The sequence below is a fragment of the Cercospora kikuchii genome (assembly GCF_019650295.1).
Source record: "Cercospora kikuchii DNA, contig_00005, whole genome shotgun sequence".
NCBI lineage: Eukaryota > Fungi > Ascomycota > Dothideomycetes > Mycosphaerellales > Mycosphaerellaceae > Cercospora > Cercospora kikuchii.
Window position 1 is genome coordinate 2,839,774 of NW_025408586.1, and position 24,977 is coordinate 2,864,750.

The following is a 24,977-nucleotide window of genomic DNA, read 5'->3' on the forward strand; positions in this document are numbered from 1 at the left end:
GCCGCAGATGCCTCCAGAACATCGGCGGCGTGTCTGCACCTGCTTCTGGCCTTCAGCCAGCCGTAAAATAAATCTGCTGGTCATGTGGCTGTCGTCGTTCCCAGGCCACGAGGCTTGGCCGCGTGAAAGGAGCAGCCACATCTCATCGCCCGTGGGTGACGACCACTCCATCGGGACCGAGGGCAGCGTGTACGCAAACATGGCTGTTTTTGCGTTTTCTACTGCTCGTTGTTAGCCCTACACGACGCGCGCGAGCTTCCCGATGAGGAAAGTTGGCATTGTTCTGTCTGGGCTCGCTGCTCGGTGGAACAAGCAGCGAATGCGACCGTCGATCCTGCCTCAGCCTCCAGCTGGTTGTCACCGTCGTGCCTGGCGGACTGCGCCGGTATGATGATGTGGCCTTCGGCCACGCTCTGGCAGCGGAAACACGATGACTACGCACGGGCAAAAATAGGCTAAGCCCTATCTCGGCGCATTCTCAACCTTCTAGCTCAAAGCATCTCCAAAGCTTCGTGAAACTAGGGAAGCCGAAGGAATCGGGCTCGCAAGGACTGCCAAACCATCATGATTCGTGCAGGGTTCACTTGATTCTGATGGACATGCAACCTGATGCGAGATCGCTCCCCCAGCAGGATTGACAGCAAGCAAGGCTGCAGACCGGCGGCGCAGCGCAGCCCACCTTTGCCTGCTTGGCTTCGGAGACGAAAAAGCAGCCTCGCGGCGCGTAAGGTGGCGCTCCCACTCCCACCGCGGCCGGCCGTCATGGTTGGTGGTGAGCCTCCGCTGTGGACGTGCCTCAGATTGCTACCGGTGTGCAAGGATTGCCCTTAGGCGCGCAGTAAGCGCCGTACGCCGCACATCAGCAGTGACCACGCTCCACTCCGCCGGTGCACATGGAGAGGAGGCCGGCACGCGAGCAGGCCAGTGTGGCCCCTTCCCCGGCGAGCCAACTAAAAAGAATACGTACAGTGACCGTCACTAGAGGGGCGTATGGCATCGAGGGCAAGTCGTCTTATGAGCCTATGACGCCTCGTTCGCTACACCGCGAACCCCATAAGCGAGACGCGAATCCTGCGACCAGGAAGAAAAGCGAGCCATAGCCTGTTCATCCATCAGGATTCGAGCGCTACATGAAGCCACCAAACCTTCACGAGGCACCGTGGGCACCCTGTTGTCATCAGGCTTGCCCGCTGATGTGCTTTGACCGCATTCCGTAAAGCCTGACTGGAAGCTTGTCTCAGCTAACTACTGCAGGATAGCGATTCGATATAGGTCCGCTCGCGGCCACCTCCCTTTGCGATACGAGACGCCTCGACGACTGCACTTAGCATCATCAGCTGTACCACTGCGTGGCCGTTAGAGTTCAACGCAAGCATCGCATTCCACGTGGCCACCAGCCAAGGCACTGCAGCAATCGTGCGATTCTTTTTTATAAGCCACCCTGCGTCCTCCTGTCTGCATACGCCCCCACCGTGTTCAACTGCCGGACAGTGGCGAACGAATGACAAAGTCTCAGTCATAAAAGAAGCCCAGCAGCCCTCCGACAAAGCCTTACGACGCCTCCGATCCAGCTGCATCTGTGACGCAGGAGTCAACCGGCCACACCGCGAGGAGGGTCAACATAAACAATGCCCACTGCAACACGAGAAATACACTATGTCAATACGAAACTTCCCAAAATTCGAACCGCTTATCAGATGTCAGTAGAGATGCCTTCATCACCTCTGATATCTGCCAACGGCCACGGCTCCATGCTACTTGGACCGTCGAGAGAACTACCCATGCCGGTCGTTTCCCACATCACGAGTATAGCGCAAGCTCAAGCGACATTGCAACACTGCGCAACCCGGTTGAACAAGTCATGGCAGGGCAATCCCGCCAGAGCATCACCTCCAGGCTCTCCCATCGATGGTCAGGAAAAGCGACACTTCCAGCGGTGGCTCGAACAATGGGAACAAGCGTTCACAGCTTACCTGTCCCTCCACATGTCCGGCATGAAGCCTGATGAAGTCACTCGATCACGAATTCTCAAAGCCAACCATCTCTCGTGCACCATTCTGGCCTCACAAGCTGGCCCTAGCATGAGAACGGACGACGTGTTCGCCAACGAATGTCAGGCCATCGTGGAACTTGCGAACGCGGTGACTGTGGCGCGACAGAAGGCAGGTTCGCAAAGTCCTGTGTCTTCGAGCCCAGGTGCGAGCACACTGGACATCCGCGAACCGCTCTACGTTGTCGTTGCATGCTGCAATCGAACTGGAGTGCGCAACAAGGCTATCGAACTCATTAGCAGAAGCAACCCGCGATGAACACGCGCAACGGATTAATGCTTTTCCAGCACAGCCCCCAAGTAGTGGAGCGACTAGCTCCCAACTGGAAGTCATCTTCCCGATCAGGGAGGTGTTCATCGTCACGACGGCTCGACGGAAAGTTGGGACAAGAGAACGTGCAGGTTTGCTAGCTCGGACCCTGGTCCCCAGGCTTCCGGCAAGCTCGATCCTTCCGTGCATTCGCACTTCTCCAGTCGAAAGTTTGTCGCGTGCAAAGACTTCACCGGCAGAGCGGCGGTACCTTTACCGCGCTCGTTCAGCGCCGTACGACAGCCTCTGTTCATCATCATTCCGACGTCGAACGGTGGCGCGCGCATGCAGGATGGAAGTTTTCAGCTTCGCGTCGACTGCGACATTGCGGCGCGAGCGCGCCACATGGCCGGCGGCCGACCAGTAAGAGAAGTCGAAGCAGACAGCGCCATTCGGAACCGAAGCAAGACACGGCCCGCAGCCACGCATGCAAACACACATGGCACGCACGCTGTGCCGCGCGAAAGAAGCGAGGGTGGCTTGCATTTTACGCAGTCTTGCAGTGCTTTTGGGGTCGAGGATCCGAGGCACAGCACTCGCTCGGAACTATGATCGTTGACAGAATCAGTCCAGAAGGAGAATACGATACCGCAAAGTCAATGGAGCCGAGCATTCCAGTGCTGACCACTCCAGTCCCACCGATACGTGATTAGTCTGGGCTGAAAGTATTTTCGGCGCACTGGAGCATCTTATCGAGTGATTCGATCTGGCCTGAGTTGCAGCGCAGAGAGCTGATCTGGTGAAGGTCAGGTATAGCATATGTTAGCCTCCAGTGTACGGTCAACAGCATTGGCCTGTGGGAATTGAGATCGACAACTTTGTGTTGACAGACAGAAATGTGCGGATCCAAGCCTTACAAGGCAGGAGCTGCTGTGCACATCCTTCTATATTCGATCTATACCTTTCGTCCGGCATGTCTCACTTCGAATGTAGCGCAACCAACGCTCGAGTCATGTGGATTTCCAGCCATATGGTACCTTCAGCACGCGTTCAGATTTTGACCGCACTCTGCAACGTGCTGTGTCATGCTACTGACCCAGATTTACACCTCTCTAGTGAACCACGATGCATGATTTTGCGACTTTTCCACAATCTCTCAAGAAGAGTTCGATCAGCGTTCTCGTCGCGACAAGTCCTGCCGAGATCTCAGACATTGTGGATCCTTCACACGAGATCGAATAATGATCGACATTCAGAAGTCTGTACACCCGATCCTACCATCTGCCAGAATACGGCTTGCAGGCGTTGCATTTTCGTCTCTGCAATGATGGAGCACGTCAACGATCCCAATGTCTCCCGTCTTCGTCTCGGCTCGGGAACATGCAATGTCCGATTCCTTCGGGATTCCTACGTGGCTGATGGGCCCGCGGTGTGCAGTCAGCAAAAATATCAGAAACAGATCACAAATCAATGGCGGTTTGCATACCAGACTGGGAAGTCTCTTGATCGGTGCCGCTGTCGACTTCGTCAGCATTTCCCATGAGGAGACGAATATTCCCTCAGCAAAACTGCAGAGTAAGGCACATTGTTGAGAAAAGCCTCCTGCCAGGGACATCCATCCTGGTTCCTCCGTACTTTGTTCATGAAGCCATAATGACCTACTTATCCATACCGTACCGCTAGATCTCCATCTCGCAAGAATTTCCGAATCCGTTACACAGAGCAAAGTCTAGGTTCCTCAGAGGATCCGGGAAGGATCACAAGTGTAAACTGAGCTCGTTCTTAAATACCCTACCTCCCGCTAGCAAGAAGGAATGGCACTAGCGAAGAGCCTTGCCGCAGATCAGCAGCATGAAGACATGAAGGACGAGACGAAGTTTCTACAATTCGGAGCTGGAGCCATGCGATACACAATCTGCGGGCATCTCTTGATCATGAGGATATCTCGATGAAAGAAACCCGCAACCCCAACCCTACGACTGTTCTTACTAAACCACATCTAATCCCATCCATTGATCCCACACGCCCATTCCGTCCCGTCCTTCCAAGGAAATCGAACACTTGGCTCTCAGGAACATACCACATACCACATCCCTCCCCTCCCCTCCCATCCTCCTCCTCCCAATCTCACACCTTCCAAAGACAGCAAAAGCTAATGCTTACAATATGCGAACGAGCACATGCATCCATCATTCATACATACATCCAACTGTCACAATGTAGTCAACCTGATAACAAGACTTCGCTCCCCTGCATGAACTTCCTCCGTCTCAATGCACTCGAGAATCCTCCATCCCATTCATGGAAACCGGATTCCGATCGAAGGAAAAAGCTTTTGCCATTGGTCGCCACACTTGCATTGCACATTGCAGACTGCATCGGCGACGCCGAACAGGATCGCATGCAAGCGTTGCTGTCGTGTTACATGAGACTGACAAAGTGGTCTTGGCTTGCAGAATGTGGCAGTCCTTCCATGCATGCGAGAAGGAGATTGGTGTCAGGGGGAGAAATGTGGTATGCGTGTGGCATGGATTGTGATGTGGCACGGTAAGTACACAAGTACTTTGACTGTTGAGAAATATGATCCGTACGAAATGTGGCGAGCTGAGAGACGACCTGTTTGAAAACGTGAAAGAACTGTGGCTGGCTGAAGGACCTCGATACTTCTTCACGCAATCACCAATCATTCAGCTGTCGTGGACAAGGATAAAGGCCAGACTGTGCATGATCGAAGCCCGCCGAGTACGTGCATGTTGTTGTAAAGCTACACGATTGGAATAGTAATAGTCTTGTCCAAAACGAAGCTGCTCCAGTAGTCCATAATGCATAACAGAACGCTCACAAATAGGCTCGAACCCTTAGCCCCTGCCCTAAAGGATCCACTTTATACCACTTTCTTGGGCTCGAGCTCCGTCTCGCCCAGCTCGGAACTTCCATCATCAGTATCGTCGTCACGTTCAATGACCCATCCGTCACTCTCGCTTTCCCGTCGCCTTCGTCCTCGCTCACGCATAGCTTCGTGAAGATTCTTCGAAACCTCTTCGAGATTCGTCTTTGGATTCGAATCCATGCTGGTGAAACCAAGGCCTTTGCCCGAGCCAAAGCTGAAGCCACCAGATCCACTACCTGCTCGACTTCGACTCCTGTTTGGGGTAGTAGGCCGTGAAGCAAACATGCCAATTGAGCCAATATTTCCGAAAGACTCGTTGCGAGGGATATTCGAAGATTTGCTGAAGGCTCCTTGATGTTGTGTTGGGCTGGCGGGCGTAAACTGAAGCGCATCCAATTCTCCACTCTGATCGCGGCGATGGCGGGGCGTGCCTGGTCTCGACCTTTCTGGAGAGTGCAGAGGATGTGTGGGGTCATTGATGATGCGGTTGTGGTCAAAGTCCGGATAGAGCTGGGGTCCCAGCTCATTGATGACGTTGTTGATCCTCTCTTGAAGTTCCTCGCGGTCCGCTCTCAGCCGAAACAAGGTGTTTGATGAAGTCGGGTTGACTGACAGCAATAGAGGCCGGAGCGATTTGAGAATGTCCATTCCGATCTCACCAACGCGAAGAGCGGCGAAGCAGATAGCTGGGAAGAAGATGATCGAGCTGATGGTCACAAGCCAGACTGGGACCCATTGTGGGACCAAGCCTGAGACATTGCTTCTGTACATCCATACGGTTGCGACAATGGTGTAGAAGATGTCGAGCGCTGGAGTAAGAGCCAGCGATACCAAGATCTTCCAGGTTGCAACAACGTCTCGAGCTTTGACCTTGACCGTAGATGCGGCCAACGCTTCTCTTGCCTTCTTTATGGAGATGAGTTTCGCAAGGATGAACACGGGCGCGAACAGAATCACGCCAGGAAGGGCACCTAATCCAAGAGCGGCCACTTTCAGCGATCTGTAGATCAGCAGGACGACGACCTTGGGAAGGCCGAACTTCGCATAAGATACCTGATGATCACGAATATTTAATCGGAATAGAGCTCTGTTGTAGGCCAAGATATCGTCTCTCAGCTTGATGATTTTTGGATCGTCTTTGAACTTTTGGTATCCCTTGATCAGTCGACGGTTGAGCTCGACAACAGTGGGAAGCGGCAGTGGGCGGCCTTTTGGATTGTACAATCTGCGCACTGCTTGGGCCAACATCAATGTTTCGTAGTCTGGTGCCTGAACCGTCACCGCCGAAAGTGCATCGTGGACGCGATCAAGCAAAGTACCAACAGCCTCCCGTTTGCGGCCACTGCTGTACTGCTCGACCAATTCGGGCTCGATGTCTATTGGAGCGCCAAACTCAATGACGGCACGAGAGCGGAATTTGTGGGCGTTGAAGTAGTTCATGCCCACTGGGACGATCTTGACATTGCAATTTGGGTCTTTCTCCAGAGCACCCAATGCCATGATCGCCAAACCCGGTTTGAGTGGAAGCAGCTCAGTTCGATCGTGGCTGCCTCCCTCAGGGAAGATACCAATACAGCCTCCGCGATGCAAGTGATTAAAAACATCGTTGTAGACATGAGACTGATCGACATGTGGAGCGACGCTGAAAGGCGTGCCTTCGAATTTCTCTGTGTTGGAGTTTTCGTCATTGCCGTCCAGCGGCTTTCCTGTCAACTGTTTCAGAGCCACATCGCCCTTGAACGGTTTCTTCAATCGGAGCTCGGCAGCGCTGATTATCTCCTCGATCTCGGAGTTTGCAGCTTGGTTGTTCACGCTGGGCAAGACCAACAGTCCACTTCTCATGTATTCTCCACTCGTGAAATCGGTGCCAGTGCCTCGGATCAAACACGGGTCGCCTTCCGGGTCAGGAAGGAATATCTCGCCCTTCGCGGGCTTTTTCAAATCTAGCGCTCGTCCCACAGGTACGGATCCCACCAAGCCGGCCATGAAGCCTATGAACTTCCTTCTCATGCTCTTTTCCGCCACAAGAAACGCTATCCTGCGATGGGCATCGTGTCTGACTACCCGCATCAACAACAGCGGATCGACGAACTGGTTGGCATGTGGAGCTGCCACGAAGATCACAGGGCCTGCTGTCGGGATGCGCCATGACGATCGCGGATGTATCTCGCGGAAGAAGAGCTCGACGACGACGTTGAAGATCCAAAGGAAGACGTCGTAGATGATGCCGTCGGTGGCATCTTTGGCCTTGGCTCTGGCCCTCTGCGGCTTGTGGGCGCCCGGCATGTTTCCGGGAAGCGGCGAGTGAATGAATGTCTCACGATCGTTTGGCGGACATTGATACGTGTTGTGTGCGGCGGTAGGCGGTAATGGTATAGATACTGGCAAGTGTGCTTCGCTGTGGCTATCGGGAGGGGCTGGCGAGCGATGCGGGCGCTGAATGCCTCGGAGGTGGAAGTGGTTGAGAGTCAACGTTCTTCTGGAGCTTTTTCATCTCGTGCAGGCAAGAAGTTGGGTCAACAGGCGGGGCAGCTGCCGTTCGCCTGGAGAAGGCCCGTGCGCCGCGATATCACGCTCACTTTTGTTTCGTCGTTGTTCTTCTGTCTTCCTCGCGACGACACGTCACGACACGTGTGCCCAATGTCCGCTCACGCGTTATCGGCGTGTTCCGCGAGCGATTCGCGTCCGCAGCACCGCAGTGCTTCGAATGATGGCGATGGCGATGGCGACATCTCACCACACCAGTCCCCTCTCCACGCTGCCGGGATCTGGAGATGCAGCTGGGGACCAGGTATCGGCGGCACGAGGCAATGCGGGTTCATGCATGCACCGCCTGTTCCCGACCTCGACGACATCGGACTCGGCTTTGCTGCACACGGCTTGGCATGAGCTCCCAGTCGACTCCTTGTCCCAGCATACTTCTCGATCAGCGCATTGGTGTGCCTGCACCTGTAGCGGAGGATAGTCGCTCGACTGGTGCCAAACTTCACATTTGCACAGATCGATTCAAAGGAAATGGCTGATTCTCTTCGCAGTACCTAAATACAGCCATATCCCCAGAACTCTAGATAGAGGACTTTTCGTAAAAGTGCCAGCGGCAGGACCGTCTCTTGCCCATTCCCTCAGGTCTTCAATTGCAACCCCTAGCTGATATTGCTTTCTGAAAAAGAGAAGGTACTAATGCCGTCTTGGATCTTGAGGCCGCATACTGTAGGACCAGCTTCACGCGCCACGTATCATCGATGCGGCTCCAGTGGTACTAAGGACACTTGACAGACTGGAATGCGAAAAATTACTCTCAATCTAGCAGGGTCAGAGATAAAAATGAGCCGCCATCGTCTGTCAAGATGCAGTATAAATCCTACCTCTTGTGGTGCTCGATACCTGGCCTTGCTCGATACACTTACTCCACTAAAATTTCTAACTCGACAGAATGGCAAACCAAGGCAGCGCTAACACACCGCACAACATGGCTGGGGCGCCTTTCAACACCAACAGCAGCGACATTGCATCGGCAAGTGGCCCCCGATCTAGCAAAGTGGACACTATCCTGACGAGGAAAGAGTCTCTCACCGACAGCGACTTCAAGCAGACAGAAGAACCACAAGGGCATCCGACTTTGGATAGCAACTTGCAGTATCAAGTGTCCAATTGGCGACCATACGGGCATAGGGAATATTCGGAAAGAGAGCTCGAGGCCGCATTTGGCCTTCTGGATATAGCAGCCGCGCCGGTCCTCCACACATCCATCAACGAAGCAAGACGCAGGGGCAAAAACGACAATGGCGAATTAGATGCATCGAATCAGACGGAAAGGAATTCTGAAGCCATTGACCAAACCGCTAATGAACGCTTCGGCCTCGGTTCTGCATCCGGACAAGACCTTTTGATGTCCGAAGCTGTCGGCATGGAGCACCTCAGAGAGGGCCACGAAATGCACAGGCAGCAGGACCGATCTTCGCCCACCCGAACAGAGCGTCAAGTGTGGGCCAGCAGAGCAGCTCATAGATTGCGACTGCGACGACTACGTAGAGCTCATCGGGAACGCGCTCTTGTATCAGTGAGTGACCATTGGGAGCAAATCAATGCTCGAGCACAGGCGCGCATGAACAGCGCGAGCATACAGGCGGCGCAAGAAGACCTGGCCCAGGAGAACGACGAAGCTTATCGGGGCTGCCCAGAAGACAGTGAGAGCCAGTAGAGTTGGGTGTGGTGAAATGGATCAGAGACGTGGCTAGGCCATGTGACTGGGATAACATTTGGGAATTTGGGATTAATGAATTCACGCATCGCTTCTGCTCTTGGACCGACCCAGGAGTCGTTTGCATTGGGCTTCTTCGTGCTGCCAACGCAGTGTATGTATGCAGATAGAAGGCACACGCCACGTAGAATGGCGAGCACAAATCCAAGGTCTTGGCTCCAATCTCTACTGCCTTCTCAACCTCGCTCGTCACTCTTCATTCATGCTTCGTTGATGCTCCGGCTCTTACAACCGATCGTCATCGTCATCGTCGTCCTCCTGAGTAATCTCCTGCTTCACGGCTGTACTCTTGAGCTTCTTGGTCGGACTCTCCTCCTTATCGTCCTGATCGCACGAAGGACTCTCATCGCTTTCGGCAGCCGCCTTCTTTCCTGCTTTGCGCTTGCCGGTAGCTGGAGTGCTGTTCGCCTTCTTGCCACCACCGCTCTTGGCTGGAGTACTTCCTCCGACAGTGCCGCTACCAGAAGCAGAGGATGTGCCGACTTCCATGGCTTCGATTTCCTTCTTGATCTTGCGCATGCGATGCCTGAGAAGAGCATGAGGGTCAGTCATGACGCGAAATAAGTTCTGCGTGTGTTGAAGAGTCGACGCACTTGCACGCTTCGACCGTCACGCCCTCTGGCATTCCGGCGACGACTTCATTGAAATCAGGTGCTTTCATTCCGCTCTGCGCGAGGATGCGCATCAAAAGGAGCTTCTCGTCCGCGTCAGTCCAGTTGAACACCATAGTGGGCGGTTGGAAGGCGTCTGTGTGAGAGTTGAGTGATGGTGTTGGATGCTTGTGAGGTGTGTTGCGAGAGGGGACCTGTGGTGTTTGCTTGTTGTGTGGAGCAAGGAACAGAAGAAACGCGAATGTTTGGAGGCGGGGTGGAGCAATGTGATTCAGGTAAATGCAGCGGCCGTTGAGCTTCACTTGAGGTACTTGCTTTCACTTTCTCACATGCATCAGATGAGCTGTGTCTTTCATGTGCGCTGCATTGTCACTCAAGGCGCTATCTTCTGACGGAACCCTCGTCTACGAAGCTTCGTTGGACAATCCGCTGACCCTTTCAGACTCTATCCTTCCCGTCTGACATCTGTCAACCTGGCTGCGGTCAGTAGAACGTTGCCCTCATGTGAGACTTGCTGCAGTGTAACGCTTTCAAACTGGTAGTTCCAACGCGAACATGAGGACAGGAACATTGTAAAAATATCTCGCAATTACATTGCACTGCACCAAAGCAAGTGAAAAAAGGAGTAGCAAAAAGAACGAACTATAATACAACAACCTTCTATCAATCTAGTCCAGATCGGCATTCCTGCTCACGGCTCACCCCATCCCCATCCTAGAGACTGCAAATGGCGCTGCTGTAATCGTCATTAGACTCTCCCTTGTATCCATAGCTGCCACCTCCAACACGAAGGTCATTCCAATCGCTATCGAACCACTGGTTGTGACCAGAACAATTGGCCCCCCTTTGAAAAGTGAATCATTAGCAGGCAAGTTCCTCTGAGCATGGCATTAAACAAGTCTCTTACTCGAAAAAGCGGCATTTCCAAACTCCTAGTTTGAAAGAGCTCACATCTTTGATGATGCTGGTCGGGAGGCTTTCTGTGTTTTCAGATCATCAGTATGTGGGAGACAGTGCGCTCGAAATTGGCAACGTACGGCACTTTCCGGCTTCTTCGATGCCCATATCGGAATAGTCGTTACCGTTGTGGTTTCTGTGTCGGAAGAGTCTGACGACAGTTGGGTTTTGGCGAGCTTCGAGCTTATTTTCTGTGGCCACAGGCGCTGAGGCGACGAGAGGTGCTCCAGCGGCGAGAAGCGCAGTGATGATGGTTGGAATGGAGAACATTGTGAATGCGAAGAGGATTTGCGAATGAAATATTTCGTTTGAGATGTAGTTTGAAGGAGTGAGTTGCTGAAGTGGATTAATGAGTGGATGATTTCGATGAGGGGGAATCTCAGGGAGTCTTTATACAGTCTCCTCTTGAGCTCTTTCGAGTCTTGCCGTGACTGTTCTAGCTATTCGTTGAATTTCGTGGTTGAATCTTCGTCGACCGGCGATGTCCCGCGAGTTCACCAGTCGCCGTGAAATTATGACACCACATCTTCGACGTTCCTAAGTTGTCAGGCGGCGTCGTCTCAAGACTGGTGGCATGTGTTCTGAGTCTAGACTCAGCGGGCGTGGGAATATACCAAGACTGAAGCACTTCGGCTCGTTCGATAAAGGCTTGCCTCCAGATGCCCTAACCTGTACGGGTGACGTCTGAGAAATTGTGTCCAAGGACCAAGATATGGCTAACGTGCCTTCAGTCGTTAGCGTGCATCTCTGCAGTTTTGTGCAACCACGACTTTGTACTTGCCAAGACATAGTTGTTCCTGCCAAGGTATAGGTTGTTCTTGCCAAGGTGCATATCCTATGGCACGGAGGATGTCCTTCAAGCGTTGATAAGGGCCATAAGGGCTAAGCGGCCGGTCCGAGACGAAGATACGCGCTTATGTTGGCTTAGGGAAATGCCAAGGTCCTTCGTGGGTGCTTAGGTGTTTGCCCTGCAGTCTAGATTCAAGAAACAACCACTTCCTGCAGCTGTTTACTGATCATATTTCCGCTTCTTCCGCGCATTCGCCCATGCCATCTCGCTTCTTCTGCCTAAAGTGAATGGTCGCTGCAGGTCCCTGCAATTATCAGCCGACGTTTTTGCACAGAGAGACCTCCTGCTTCCAAGACGAGTCTAACAAATCTGAACAGGAGCGGCAGAGTCGAGATAGCATGTCTCATATCCAGTGAGTACAAGCGCCAAAGGACCACCCGAGGTGTTCTCTCAACGCTCGATTGCTACCATACGGCAGCTCTCCTCCCAAAATTGGATTTATCGCCGCGCAGGACGAAGGGCTGCCCCAGATTGTGTCAGTCGACTTATAGCTCGGCCATTCGGCTTGCCGTGTGTCACTAAGTGTACTATCTCAAGCATACACGATACCTCGTATATGGTACTGCCGAAGATTTGTCCTCTTCTGCCAACATTGCATGGCATGGGGATTAGTTCCGAGTAATGCCAAGATGTCTTCTGGCTGTTCTTCGCGCCTGTGGCAAGAGCGTCTTTCAGAACACGAGATGAATCCTGCTTCGCTTCTTTAGGACGATAAAGGTGCGGTCGTTGGTCTATACCATGTCGTCTGCCGCCTCTTCAATCTCCAATTCTGTCGTGCCAAGGGCCTAGAAGCACTGGCAACCCCAACACTCCACTACGCCCAACTATACGGCACTATTCGACTGCGGCTTGAGCGAAGTGGATCGAACCAGGTTGTGTATTTGCAGGTCGAGCTCGTTGTGGCACCACTGATAGCAGAAATCTGGACCGATGAGAGATAGCTGACAGCGTACAAGCGACGAGCAGTGGGGATAAAAGGGGACCTCTGTCCCTTCGAGTTGCCAACAAGCAACAGCGAGCTCGAGACAGTATTTCCTCGTACTCACCAGCATATTTTTGTCACTCTTTCGATACACTTCTTCATCATATCAGTAAAAATGATTTCCGCCAAGATTTCCAACCTCCTCGCGGTGGCCGGCCTTTGCACCGCGACAGCCGTGACGGTCATCCCCAAGATCGACTCTGCTTCGCTCATTCCGGAATTCGAAGCCTTCCGCATCGAAGTCCTCGCCGAAGCACCGCATCGGGCCATCTGGAATCTCGTCAAAAGTGATCTCGAGGCTCTAGTACCGGGAGTCCAATGCAACCTCGCTATCAACATCACCACGGAGCGTTTGACTCTCAGCTCGGACATCCAAACAATTGAAGACAGCTTGCGACCATTGTTTCCGGAGATCCAATGCGAAGGACTCATCGAATGGGACTTGCTCGACACCGTCTTCGACGGAAATCTCGTCTCGCGTCAAGTCGATCTCGAAGTGCGCCAGGACAAGACAAATGCTCACATCGACCAACATCGACGACAGACACTAGCCGCAGTCACTGCCGAAGAGCACAAGACCATCACCTCCTGCGGCAGAGCCAATCGCCCTGGTAATTGCAGACTTTGCGTTGCGGGATTCACGGCCGCTGCAGTCGCCGAGGCTGGCGTGTGCGCAGCTGCGGCTTATGCTGCTACAGCTTTGACAGGCGGTGTTGCTGCTCCGATAGCCTGGGCCGGCTTGGCTTCATGCTCTGCAGCAGTGCTTGCTAATTTGGGCGCCAGCTTGACTGGATGCTGGTCCAGATAGGCAGGCTTGAGGGAGGGTGTGGTGGCAGAAGTACGTGAGATTTGTGAAGTAAATTTCTGATGGCAATGGATTCTGGAAGCGAGTGTTAGTAGACCTTGAATAATGTGTTTGTTTCTGTCATCTCCACAACGTGTATGCCCGCCGCCAGCTTCATGACTTGCCCACCACGTCGCCCACTAGCGCAAGCGGCAAAGGGATCCTCGCTCCAGCATTCTCGTCAATATTAATGGCCTTCTCTCCCAGCATAAGCAAATTCGTCGTTCTCAGAAAGCCCAAGTGTCGCTCGTTAACATCTCACCAGAGCAATTTTCCTTTGAAACACTTTTTCACTTCATCTCGAGCCATGTTAGTAATTCTACCTCCGTTTGGACCCATCCTCGGCCTAGACACAATCCGGTAGGCGGAGTAAGGGCGAAGTTGCAAAGAGTGATCACTACGAAGTCGAATGGGTGCTTCAGTAGGCTTTTCATGGCTCGAGATAGTCGAACTTCTGCTCGCACGCGGTGCTATCCGCAACACTCCGCTCGAAGGACAGATCTAGGGTTGCGATTGCAAGGAAGGAGCACAGCTTAACTAGGTTCGGCTTTCAGTGGGATTTGGGGACGCGAAATGTCTTGGCAGATCATCACGACGGGCTCGCGCCTTTGCTGCAGCGATATAAAAACCGCGTAGTAGTTAGGATGACGCCCATCAGAAATAGTAAGCGTAGAGCCTACCTGCTCAGGGAAAGGCCGGAATCGGTATCGCGGCAGAAATGCCTGAGGTGTCTGCCAAGCCGCTGCATCTACTCTACACTCCCGTCTCGCCTCGTACTTAGCCTTCAGGATACCATGTCGTGAACCACACTTTACTGCTCGTGTATATGTATGCAGGAACATCATGTCTTCCAATATTGCCGATGATAGGACCGAGACCTGTGTTTGGTGATTTGTTGGCTCGTACCCTCGACAGCGCCGCTACCGTCTTTGGACTCGGGAACAACGGGCAATGCACCTTGCGCGGCCAGAAACGGCCAGACCTCGGACTAGGAACGACATGGTGCTGGCACCTGCTAACTTATTAGCTGTCCAGTCGAGCCAGGCTGTCAATCCAACTACCGTAGCAACACGGCTTGCACCACAGAGTTTCAGCTTACTCCAGCTCACAGCAAAAGCTAGATATCTAGCTACAGAGCAAGGCTCCAGGCATGTAGTCTCCCACGCTTTCCAGGAAGCACATCAATATAAACGCTACATTGATAAACAATTCATATCGCAGCTATATATCGAAGATAGGAGTCGCCGCACCGTTATTGTGCCTTAGTTCTGGCTCTTGCGAAATTCCAACTGACCAAAGCAAGGAACTAAAGCTCGTATCGAAGGTTTCTTGCCCTTGAAACGCATTTGATAATCAACGATGGGCACCCCAGCGATGAGTTCATTTCGAATAAAGCCTATCCATCGCCAAGAGCATCTATGTTAAGCACATAGCGGGGCTTGTGAAGGACGATAGAAAAGCATCGAGTCTAGTTTTACCTTGGTGCATACAGCGTCCCCTTTCTGGCCGGATTCTTCGTTCGCAATGTGGGCACTTACATTATGGTCGAGTTTGGCGGTGATCTTGGTGATGACGGAGGCTTGGGCGAGAGGGGAAAGGTTTTGGATGAGGGAGGAGCGCATTTCGCAGCCGAGTTCGTTCAGGTCACTTTACCCGTGTTGCTTGAACGCCACACAGGACTCCTACCCAAAGGTAGTAGTGAGAGATTACAATGTCTACTTGGTTACTGAAAACGATTCTACTACCGCCTTATCCAGCACGGGAACGCAAAGCACGCCATTCGATCACGCCAATGTTTACAAGTCAACAGACGGAAAATTTGTTGTGGTCCATCAGATTGAAACGTATGGCCAAAACCGCACAATCACAGTGATCGATTCGAGTCCCGATGATCAGCGCCATCCAAGACCGGTAGTGTTCTCATACGACAATCAATACGACAGAGGGGAGCCGCACACCTACGGACCTTCGAACTACTTGCCCGGTGACGATCTACCGATCGTCCGTCCTAAGCTCTTTGACTTGACCACGAAGAAACAAATTGAGGTCAAGAAAGACTTCATCGACAATCCGTACATGATAGAAGATGTACGTACTTCGAGGTGCATCAGGCATATCTTCAAGTAGGAGACAGTCTGCGGCAACGACATGGAACAGGTTGTCACGCGGCGCGAGATAGCTTTTGAGCTTATTGACCGCGAAAATCTGCTGACTTGCACTCTCCTCAACGCAGGCCTCGTGGAAGTTTCGAGACAACAAATACCGATACATGTATTACGAACGAGGACTACGGCGAATTCGAATGGTAGAGATTGATGAGAGTGGAGAAGCACGAATCATCATGGAGGAGACGGCGGAACAGTATATTGACTACTACACAAAGCCAGCTTGGGTTTTTCTAGACAAAACAGAGCAAATGGCGTACCTGAGCGAAGCTGATGGTAAGTAATTGCGAGATCTCATCCCTTAAAGCGGACGGCACTCTACAGCAACCAGCCATGTGGCGAGATACCGATTTACTCGAAGCCCTATTGGCCTAGCACATTAGCTAACCTTTCCATGCTTTTGCTCTCTAGGTTATAACCATGTGTACCTCATCAACACCACTCGTATCGAAGGAGGCAACCCTAGTAGTGTAACGATAACGCCGTCGGGCCATGGAGACATGGTTCAACAAGTCACCAAAGGCAACTTCTCTGTATACGAGATCAATCACGTCGACGAACGGCAAAAGGTTCTCTTCTTTACAGCCTACAGCATGGTGGATGGGCAAGATCCCTACTACTTGTAAGTGAAGCAATGCTGGATATGCATTTGGTCGACTGATACTTCGAACCTCATTGCCCAAATGCCAGAGATGTGGGCTAACTGTTCATGGTTTATTTCAGACACCAGGCTCGTGTCAACTATGATGGCACCGGCTTTAAGATCTTGACAGCTGACGGGGATGGAGACCATAATGTTACATGGCTAGAGAACAATGCCTTCGAAGACAGATGGTCTCGCGTAGACCTACCACTCAGAGGTGCCCTCAGAGATGAATACGGTAAGAAGATCGGCACCGTCGAGGTCAACAGCACTGTCTCGAATAATATCACAATCCCTGAAAGATTCAACACGCCGGGACGGGATGGAGTTACTCAAATTTACGGCGTAATCGTCAAGCCGAATGATTTCAATTCGAGCAAGAAGTACCGAGTGATCGAAAACATCTACAACGGTGCGACGCAGTAGGTCTACCTATAAGAACGACACTTTCTGGTCTGAGAACCAATACTAATCATACGCCTCTTCGATAGTTTCTATGCACCAAAAGGCCTCGGTGCGCGGGGACAAGCTCAGCTGGCAAGTTATCAAAGAACATCCGATACACTGGGAGTGGTAATTGTGGTCATTGATGGCATGGGAACGAACTGGCGCGGGAGAGCTTTCCAACAATTCACATACAAGAATTTCAAAGACTCTGGTTTCGAAGATCGGAAGATCTGGATGAGAGCAGCTGCCGACACGAGGCCGTGGATGGATTTGTCTGGTGGGGTCGGGATCTACGGTGGTTCTGCTGGGGGTTATAACGCCATGGCTGCCCTGCTATGGCATAGCGAGTTTTATACCGCCGCAATCGCTGATGCTGGAAATCATGACCAGCGTACGTATTCACGGGACCGAGGCCATCTCCTTCGTCAGACCTCGCGACTGGCAGTGGAGGCAAATGACTTCGAGTTGAGAGATGGGTGGCCCCGCTTGATTGAGACGCTCGCTGACTTATTGCTGTCCGATTTTAGGTCTCGCCAACGCTGAATATGGTGAGGTAAGCTATTAGCCTACCTGCTTGGAGAATTCGCTGACTTACATCGTGTGCGAACAAGGTCTTCATGGGATGGCCGGTCGATGACGCTATCTACGACGCGAGCTCAAACGTGGTGAACGCACATCGGCTGAACGGCTCTTTGCTGCTGCTCGTTGGCGAGCTGGATGACAACGTCGATCCCTCGTGCACATTGCAAGTGGTCAACGCCCTGAACGCGGCCGGGAAGGATTTCGACTTCATGATTGTGCCAGGTGCTGGACACACTGTCCTTCATCTGCGGCACGAGATCGTTCAACTTGGTAAGAAGTTCAACAACTTTTGGAAGAATTGGTTGAGCTCGACGTGACTTGCATGCGCCGGTTGAGTACCGAACACACAGAGCGGCGATTCGAATCCATGCGAATGGTGTCTGTCAAGTGGGAAGATCAGATGATATTCATACCGCAGGTTCTACTCCTCTGTCTGGATCACTTCCTGGCCTTGAGACAATCCGGCAGGGTGAGGACGAAGTCGCAAAGAGGGAAGACCACGAGATCGAATAATTGCTTTCTTCCATAGCCGCCAGATACTGTAGTCGTGTCTTCACTTCCCTTGGCTTGTTCTGCCATCGGATCCAAGGCATTGATTACTGTACAGAATGTTACTGTTGCTATGCTCCGCACGATGGTTGATTCCGCACGGCTCGGCTGAAACGGCAGATCTGGGATTGCGTTGCAGGGGAAGAGCAAGGCCCAGGCTGAAGCTGTTTTGTGGGTTATCCAAAACTGTTATCTTCGCAGCGCTACGCACCATAGCCATGCAGTATAGTATTTTTGAATGCCTTGGAGCCACGAGGGAGGCAACAGGGGTGTTGCGAAGTCGTGCCAGGCTAGACTGTCTTCACTTAAGCTATACGACGCTAGCGTTAAGATGTGGCTTTCCATTGCGCGTTTGCGTGCGCAGCACTCCGCCATGATGCCAGGAAGCGCGCAGACTCACGTGAATCATCGCAGTGACCAGAGTTCTTCATGTGAGATCTGCGATGTTCAGGAGTCTTGTTTCGACAAGCTTCTTCAAGGCTTGTCCTTGTCTGTCGGCCATGCCAGACCCATGTTCATGCTTCATCCTGCTCATGCAAACACCAACGTTTGATTGCAGGACGTGGGGTACCCCATCTGAAGATGAATATGTGGTATGAAGTCAAGAAGGTGCAGTTGCGCTGCCGATGGAATGCTCTGGCATATGTGGCGGACAGTCCGGCACATTCGGCGAAGTGCAAAGACAGGCGTGATGCTGAAACAAAGACAGCAGCCAGCTGTTGGTGATAAATATAGTTCGATCATCAAAGCGGTCCCGACCAGGGGATCGCCGTCGTAAAGCGTGACGCGGCTTCAACTGGGGTCTCCGCTCTTCAGGCTTCAGGCTGACACAACTGCTGGCGTGACGCTCTCCGACTCTCCCTCCGCCACTTGCCACTCCTTCCAACACCACCACCACATCGATCAACCCACGCTCACACGCACACACACCTCCCACAGGACTGATTTCCTTTCAATATGTTCGGCCGCTCCGTCGGCATCGTGGCCGCCAGTGCCGTCGGCGCCACTGCTTTCCTGATTCCCGCGAACGTCGCCTCGCTTAGCAAGGGCCCGTCCGCCGATCTCACGCCCGTCGCTCTGAACGCAAAGCAACAGGTCCTCCAGCTTCCATGCCCGGAATGTGCATTCTCGAAACCACAGCAGGAGCGGATTCAGGATCTTGAGGAGTTGGAGGATGGCGAACAAGAGTCCCGCATCCAAGGCGGGGCTAACAGCATCGTCGTCAACTTGACCATCTCCGAGGATGGCCAGAAACTCCAGGTCAATGGCGAGACCATCTACCCATTGGGGCTCGAGAGCATTCTTGCGCAGCGCATTTATGTCAAGCAAGTAGCCTCTTCCGCCTCTATCGAGGACATCGAGTCCGGTAAGGCCAGGACGACGGCCCTCGAGGTCACTGGTTCGGGAGTCGCGGTCAACGAAGAAGAAGTCGTGAGCGAGGAGGGCCACAAGCTTGTCACGGTCAAGCACAGCATCTTCGAGCTTGAGCAACAACCAGTCACATTGGACAAGGTCATCATCAAGCTCCTGACGACCGTCAATGGCGAGCTCTTCCTGGCTCACGTCACCAGTGAAGGTCAACGCCCAACTCACCCAGAGTTCCCAGACTTCTTCGTCCCACCGAAATGGGCTCAGGACATGGAGAAGGAAATGAGCAAGGATATGAAGGAGATGGAGGATGAGTTCATGTCCATTCTGCCACACCCACACCCTCATGGACCGGCGGATCACGCTGGCGAGCAGAAGGAGTGCCAGCACTTGCCAGCAACTCTTTGCAAGATGAGGATCATGCTCGAGGACCAGCTAAAGTCTATGCGCAAGGGTGCCTTCAAGAAGCTTGGATGCCATGGACGGAAGGGCAAAGGCTTCGCCCATATCAGGCCTCACTTCCTCCGCATTGGCCAGGATGGTGAAGGACACCACGGACGTCCACACCACATGAGACCACATGGCCATCACCACCACCACAAGCACCACTTCATGCACTCTTTCGCTCGTGGTGTCGTCGCTGTGCTCGTCCCGACCATGGCAGGTGTCGCGGTTGGCATGATTGTGAGTCTTGTGGGTCTGTTCATTGGCCGTTTGATCAGCTTCCTTTGGATTCACTTCTACCGGGGCGGCCGCCGCGGCTACCAGTCTGTAAGTCTCGACGAGGAGGAAGATCTCGTCGAGGAAGACGATATGGACAAGAAGTCTTACGTCGTTCTCGAGCAATCCGAGCCACTTCCTGTGTACGAGGAGGCCCCAGCCTACGAGGAAATTGAGAAGGAGGAGAAGTAAAGAACTCCTAAATTCACGCGAATTATTCCTGGTATTCCTACTGGCTCATGGATGCGATGGATAACGTTAGAAGTACGGTGTACGGCGTTCACGTGTCTACGTAGAAGAGGTACTACAAATGCAATACGATCATAAATGCATTCACTACTCGTCTTTGTGTGTTTCTTTTCAGCTACCTGGAGTATGTGATCTCCCCAACGTCCGCGTCATTCTCATCCTCGTCAGCTGCGAGCAGCTTCTCCACTGCGTTTACCTTGTCTTCGAAGCTCTGCTTCTTATCGGTCCTGCTACCAACGCGAATGTCACTTTGAATCCGCACAACGCCTCTCGCGTGCAGCATGGTATGGCATTGGCCGATGACTTTCATGCACTCATCCCACGTTCCTTCTACACGTAGTCTGAGCACATGCTTCAGAAGAGTAGCGAACATGACATAGCTTACCGAGAGTTGTTCCTGCACTGTGCATGGAATACTTGATGCCGGTCTTCTTGAGGAAGCGTTGCACTTCAGCAACCTCTTTCGAGACCGAAGCGGTTGGCGTGCCGAGCGGGATGAGACAGAAGTCTTCCCAGAAAGTCCATCAGTCTTGCTGGCCGCTCAACTCGTGAAGCCAGTGTTTCAACGCACCTGCGGTACATGCTGCCGGCGTGGGCAGCCTCTCTGGTTGTTCCTGAGCCATCTTTGCAATGAGGTAGGCTAGTTGCGGCGAAGTGTCCATACCTTATTAGTCACATGGGTAGACTAATCGTGTGGTGTATACCTTGCCGCGGTCGGCAAACAGAGTTTGGCCGTCGCGCAGCTCCTGCTAGTTTTCGCGCATCGCTTGCCGTGCAACTCCTCATCATCATCGTCCAGACACGACATGCAACATCCTAGACCAGCTCTCCGTCACATGCTCCCTTTTCGCATCACCATGCATGCCGTCATCTGTGGACCAGGCCATGCGTTTAAGGCAAATGCAGGTGAATGATGGTTCAAGAAGGCAGCAGATGGCAGCCGCAAACGACCGAGCTCTCCCAACTTGCGGTCCAATTTTGCACGGCTCAGCCGCCGAGGGCCAATTGTGACTCGATGACAGGCAGCCTTTGTCTGCGGTGGCTTTTTCCTTCATGTGTAGCGAACCGCCAAACTTTCATCCTTCTACTTGAGAAGTACATACAAGACTGTCAGACCACTTTCCCGACTTCATGGAGCTGCAAATGTCCTCGACGTCCCCGCTCATGCACGATGAGCATCTCGGTCTGGTTCGCGGAATGCGTGCAACGTGACACGCCAAGCCTGTACTCGACTGCCGCCGCGGCTCACGTAAACAGTTCAAGTGTTTCGAAATGCAGCTTGGTGTATCTGAACGAAGGCGGGGCAAATTTCGTCTTCAGGATTGTGCCTGATGAGTCTGGAAAATTGCCAACGACACTGCAGAAGAAGCTGCTGCGAGTGGGCAAGAACTTGTCGCATGTGCAGCCGGCTGAAGAACAACTTCAAGCGCTGGGTACAAACTTCGCAACATTATTCCCAGCCGAAAACCTCATACAACATGAGCTCATCTCTCTGGACGCTGGCACAACGGCTGCCCTCAACATCATGCTCGCAAAACTCGACAGGCCCAACCATCGCCTAGACGACTTGTTGCCCAGCAAAGCCATCGCTGGAATGCTGGTAACAGACATGACGCCGGAAGCGGGGGAAGTGCTACTTCAGCTCAAGCCAAAATGGCTGGCACAGTCACCGAATGCTCCGAGAGGAGCTAAGCGATGCCGCACTTGCGCTGTGCGAGCTCATAGAGCATCCAAATCTATTCGTACAGCGACGGATGCGCAGCAAAGCTGTCCTTTGGACCTGATCAGTGATCATCTGGCGCAACGGAAGGCTGCTGTGCATGCGATTACGACAGACGACCGCATTCGGGAATACCTTCTGCTTGGAGCACAGCCACTGCTGCAACGACTGCGCGCATGCCAGCTCGAGTTTGATCGGGAAGGGGTGTTGAAAACTTCAAGTGTCGACTCTGTTTTGCTGTTGTGCAGAGCCATGACTTTGAGAGATTGCACACTGTTCGTGAAGCGTTCTGGAACCAAAATTGATGCAAGACTCGGTGATCTTGATCTGAAGCACCCGGAGAAGCTTGATCGATGGAAAAAGGTCGAAGAGCATCTCATCAGCGATGGCTGGTATACCAATGCTGAGCCTCTGGAGCATCGCGTCCAGGAGAAGATTTGTCTTTTGGCCCGATGAAGCGTGCGAGCACTGCACATTCCTGGACCGTACTGTACACTACTCTTGGAGCAACAGCCGTGAGCGGTAGAACTGCCTGCCACAAGACTCCTTCAAACGGCCCCGCAAACTGGGATGAGTAAGGTAAGCAGATAGGAGTTCTAAACTTCTCTACGGTCCTCGCGCAACCCACCACGCGCTGATTGTGCGCGATTTGGTCATCGAGCGCTGATTCAGCGGTTAAGCCTTGCCGAGACATGTTCGCTGCACAAGAGATCTGACCAGCTGCTTCTTCGGGTGAAATACTGGCTTATCTATCGAGTATCTGCATCGCAGGCCACGACAACTCTCTTCGGACAATGGTCGCCCGAATTCCAGACCATCTGCTCGCTTCTCTGGGACGCCGTAGCTCGGTCGGCCGGCTGGTACCGCAAACTGCCGTCGACAGGGGTGCAACGCGATTGCAAGGATGATCACGCATCTGATGACGACCACCGAGAGAGTACCGAGCGAACTTCGCAGAAATTCAATCCAGACCCACTTTGCAATGGGTCCCACAAGATCATCGCGTCTGCTATGAGCTCAATTGCTTAACAATCGTGGCGGTCTGTTCATGATTCTCTCGCTGGCTATCACACGTTTCCTGCAGTGCCACCGACCCTTTCGTCAAAGAATTTTCGAACCATGGGTCAAAATCGGAAGTTCGATGTGACGGATATTGAGATGATATATAAATGTTCTTCTGCTGTTAGCATGGCAGACTCTCTACGATTCTTTGAGAACTCGCCTCAGACATACACGTAACTACATCTCACAACGAAACTTACGACACATTACAACAATGGCCTCCGACAGTGCATTCGAAGGATGGTGTGGCTTGGACAAGCACAGTGCCGAGGGCAACATGGTGTGGCAAGGCTACCAGCCTAAGGAGTTCGAGGAGACAGATGTAGACATTGAGGTGAGCACATCGACATAGCCTTGCAACTACAACCGTACTGACTATTGCCAACAGATCTCTCACTGTGGTGTCTGCGGATCCGACATTCACATGCTTCGATCTGGCTGGGGCCCTACCGATTACCCAGTAGTCGTTGGACACGAGATCGTTGGAAAGGCTATCCGTGTCGGCAAGGACGTGAAGACTGGCATCAAGGTCGGCGACCGTGTTGGCGTCGGTGCTCAAGCTGGCTCTTGCCTCAAGGGTGACTGCTACCAATGCGAGAACGATGAGGAGCAGTACTGCAAGAACGGATTTGTGATGACCTACGGAAGCAAGTGGCCATCCGGCGCAAAAGCACAGGGAGGATACGCGAAGTACTGGCGAGGATCCGGACACTTCGTCTTCAACATCCCAGATGCGATCCCGTCAGAACAGGCCGCACCTATGCTGTGCGGTGGTGTCACTGTCTACGCTCCACTGAAGCAGAACGGTGTCGGACCTGGCAAGCGTGTTGGTGTCATTGGAATTGGTGGTCTCGGACACATGGCCCTCATGTTCTCCAAGGCATTGGGCGCAGACAAGGTCGTTGCCATCTCCCGCAACGACAGCAAGAAGGAGGATGCGCTCAAGATGGGAGCAGACGACCTCATCGCTACTGGTGAAGAAGGCTGGAACGAGAAGCACAAGAACTCTCTGGATGTTATCATCTGCACAGTCAGCTCGCCCAAGATGCCACTCGGCGGATACTTGGACCTCCTCGATGTCGGCGGTACTTTCGTGCAGGTCGGAGCTCCGGATGATGTGCTCCCACCTTTCCTTGCTTTCGCATTGATCATGAAGAAGTGCAAGATTGTGGGTTCGTTGATTGGCTCACCAGCTGAGATCCGCGAGATGTTTGAGTTGGCTGCTAGCCAGAAGGTCCAGCCCTGGATTGAGGAGAGGGATATGAAGGATGCGAACAAGACGATTGTGGACTTTGAGGCTGGAAAGCCACGATACAGATATGTGCTTAAGAACTAGGTGTCATGAAAGCATGAAAGCTATGTAACAACAGTAATGATTTTTATGAATTGTTAATTGCCTCAAGTCGCTGTTCCTCTGCAGTTTACATTTGTTCCACTCAACACTCGATTTGAGTGTTTTCATTGACGCTCCAGTTCCCTGGCGTCACTTGCAGTTGTCAAACTCTCACTTCAACTCTCAACACCCTTAGATATTCTTCTCAGCGCCAGCGAAGACAATCTCTCCCACATCATCCGTCAGACATCATTATTGTCACCACTTCACCAATTATTTCATGGACCACCATCAAATTGTTCTGCAAATAGCACAAGGCTAAGCAATGCGGCTCTGCGGATCTGCACACGCATTGAACCTTGTTCGAGTTGTGGGGAGCTCAACTCATGCGACAGCTTCGCCCTGCACTTGCACATTTGCATTGCACCTTAAAGTGTTCCATGC

The 24,977-nt window shown here is 52.6% G+C and overlaps 10 protein-coding genes across 12 annotated transcripts; 7 read left to right on the forward strand and 3 right to left on the reverse strand.

The window, feature by feature from the left end:
- Positions 1-1,628: 1,628 nt before the first annotated feature.
- On the forward strand, positions 1,629-2,309 carry CKM354_000885700 (uncharacterized protein; the record flags this gene model as incomplete). The annotated part of the gene is made up of 1 exon (XM_044804252.1): positions 1,629-2,309. The coding sequence occupies one exon, from the start codon at positions 1,629-1,631 to the stop codon at positions 2,307-2,309; it is 681 nt and encodes a 226-aa protein (XP_044660187.1).
- A 2,875-nt stretch (positions 2,310-5,184) lies between these two features.
- CKM354_000885800 (uncharacterized protein) lies at positions 5,185-7,476 on the reverse strand (the record flags this gene model as incomplete). The annotated part of the gene is made up of 1 exon (XM_044804253.1): positions 5,185-7,476. One exon carries the CDS (start codon positions 7,474-7,476, stop codon positions 5,185-5,187), a length of 2,292 nt encoding a protein of 763 aa, XP_044660188.1.
- Positions 7,477-8,623: 1,147 nt separating this feature from the next.
- Positions 8,624-9,391, forward strand: CKM354_000885900 (uncharacterized protein; the record flags this gene model as incomplete). Its single annotated transcript, XM_044804254.1, has 1 exon — positions 8,624-9,391. One exon carries the CDS (start codon positions 8,624-8,626, stop codon positions 9,389-9,391), a length of 768 nt encoding a protein of 255 aa, XP_044660189.1.
- A 285-nt stretch (positions 9,392-9,676) lies between these two features.
- Positions 9,677-10,178, reverse strand: CKM354_000886000 (uncharacterized protein; the record flags this gene model as incomplete). Its single annotated transcript, XM_044804255.1, has 2 exons — positions 9,677-9,977; positions 10,045-10,178. The coding sequence occupies 2 exons, from the start codon at positions 10,176-10,178 to the stop codon at positions 9,677-9,679; spliced, it is 435 nt and encodes a 144-aa protein (XP_044660190.1).
- Positions 10,179-10,776: 598 nt separating this feature from the next.
- CKM354_000886100 (uncharacterized protein) lies at positions 10,777-11,289 on the reverse strand (the record flags this gene model as incomplete). Its single annotated transcript, XM_044804256.1, has 3 exons — positions 10,777-10,906; positions 10,970-11,042; positions 11,100-11,289. The coding sequence occupies 3 exons, from the start codon at positions 11,287-11,289 to the stop codon at positions 10,777-10,779; spliced, it is 393 nt and encodes a 130-aa protein (XP_044660191.1).
- Positions 11,290-12,966: 1,677 nt separating this feature from the next.
- CKM354_000886200 (uncharacterized protein) lies at positions 12,967-13,659 on the forward strand (the record flags this gene model as incomplete). The annotated part of the gene is made up of 1 exon (XM_044804257.1): positions 12,967-13,659. One exon carries the CDS (start codon positions 12,967-12,969, stop codon positions 13,657-13,659), a length of 693 nt encoding a protein of 230 aa, XP_044660192.1.
- Positions 13,660-14,646: 987 nt separating this feature from the next.
- Positions 14,647-17,849, forward strand: CKM354_000886300 (uncharacterized protein; the record flags this gene model as incomplete). Of its 3 annotated transcripts, XM_044804258.1 has the most annotated exons (10): positions 14,647-14,960; positions 15,008-15,115; positions 15,188-15,338; positions 15,388-15,783; positions 15,929-16,136; positions 16,272-16,482; positions 16,584-16,925; positions 16,995-17,341; positions 17,478-17,503; positions 17,562-17,849. In XM_044804258.1, 10 exons carry the CDS (start codon positions 14,647-14,649, stop codon positions 17,847-17,849), a joined length of 2,391 nt encoding a protein of 796 aa, XP_044660193.1. The 3 variants fall into 3 exon arrangements, with proteins under 3 accessions (XP_044660193.1, XP_044660194.1, XP_044660195.1); XM_044804260.1 differs by lacking the exons at positions 14,647-14,960; positions 15,008-15,115 and having other exon boundaries at positions 15,220-15,783; XM_044804259.1 differs by lacking the exons at positions 15,008-15,115; positions 15,188-15,338; positions 15,388-15,783; ... (4 more) ...; positions 17,478-17,503; positions 17,562-17,849 and having other exon boundaries at positions 14,647-14,961.
- A 1,189-nt stretch (positions 17,850-19,038) lies between these two features.
- CKM354_000886400 (uncharacterized protein) lies at positions 19,039-20,361 on the forward strand (the record flags this gene model as incomplete). The annotated part of the gene is made up of 1 exon (XM_044804261.1): positions 19,039-20,361. One exon carries the CDS (start codon positions 19,039-19,041, stop codon positions 20,359-20,361), a length of 1,323 nt encoding a protein of 440 aa, XP_044660196.1.
- Positions 20,362-21,589: 1,228 nt separating this feature from the next.
- CKM354_000886500 (uncharacterized protein) lies at positions 21,590-22,594 on the forward strand (the record flags this gene model as incomplete). The annotated part of the gene is made up of 1 exon (XM_044804262.1): positions 21,590-22,594. One exon carries the CDS (start codon positions 21,590-21,592, stop codon positions 22,592-22,594), a length of 1,005 nt encoding a protein of 334 aa, XP_044660197.1.
- An 820-nt stretch (positions 22,595-23,414) lies between these two features.
- On the forward strand, positions 23,415-24,536 carry CKM354_000886600 (uncharacterized protein; the record flags this gene model as incomplete). The annotated part of the gene is made up of 2 exons (XM_044804263.1): positions 23,415-23,534; positions 23,589-24,536. 2 exons carry the CDS (start codon positions 23,415-23,417, stop codon positions 24,534-24,536), a joined length of 1,068 nt encoding a protein of 355 aa, XP_044660198.1.
- Positions 24,537-24,977: the final 441 nt, after the last annotated feature.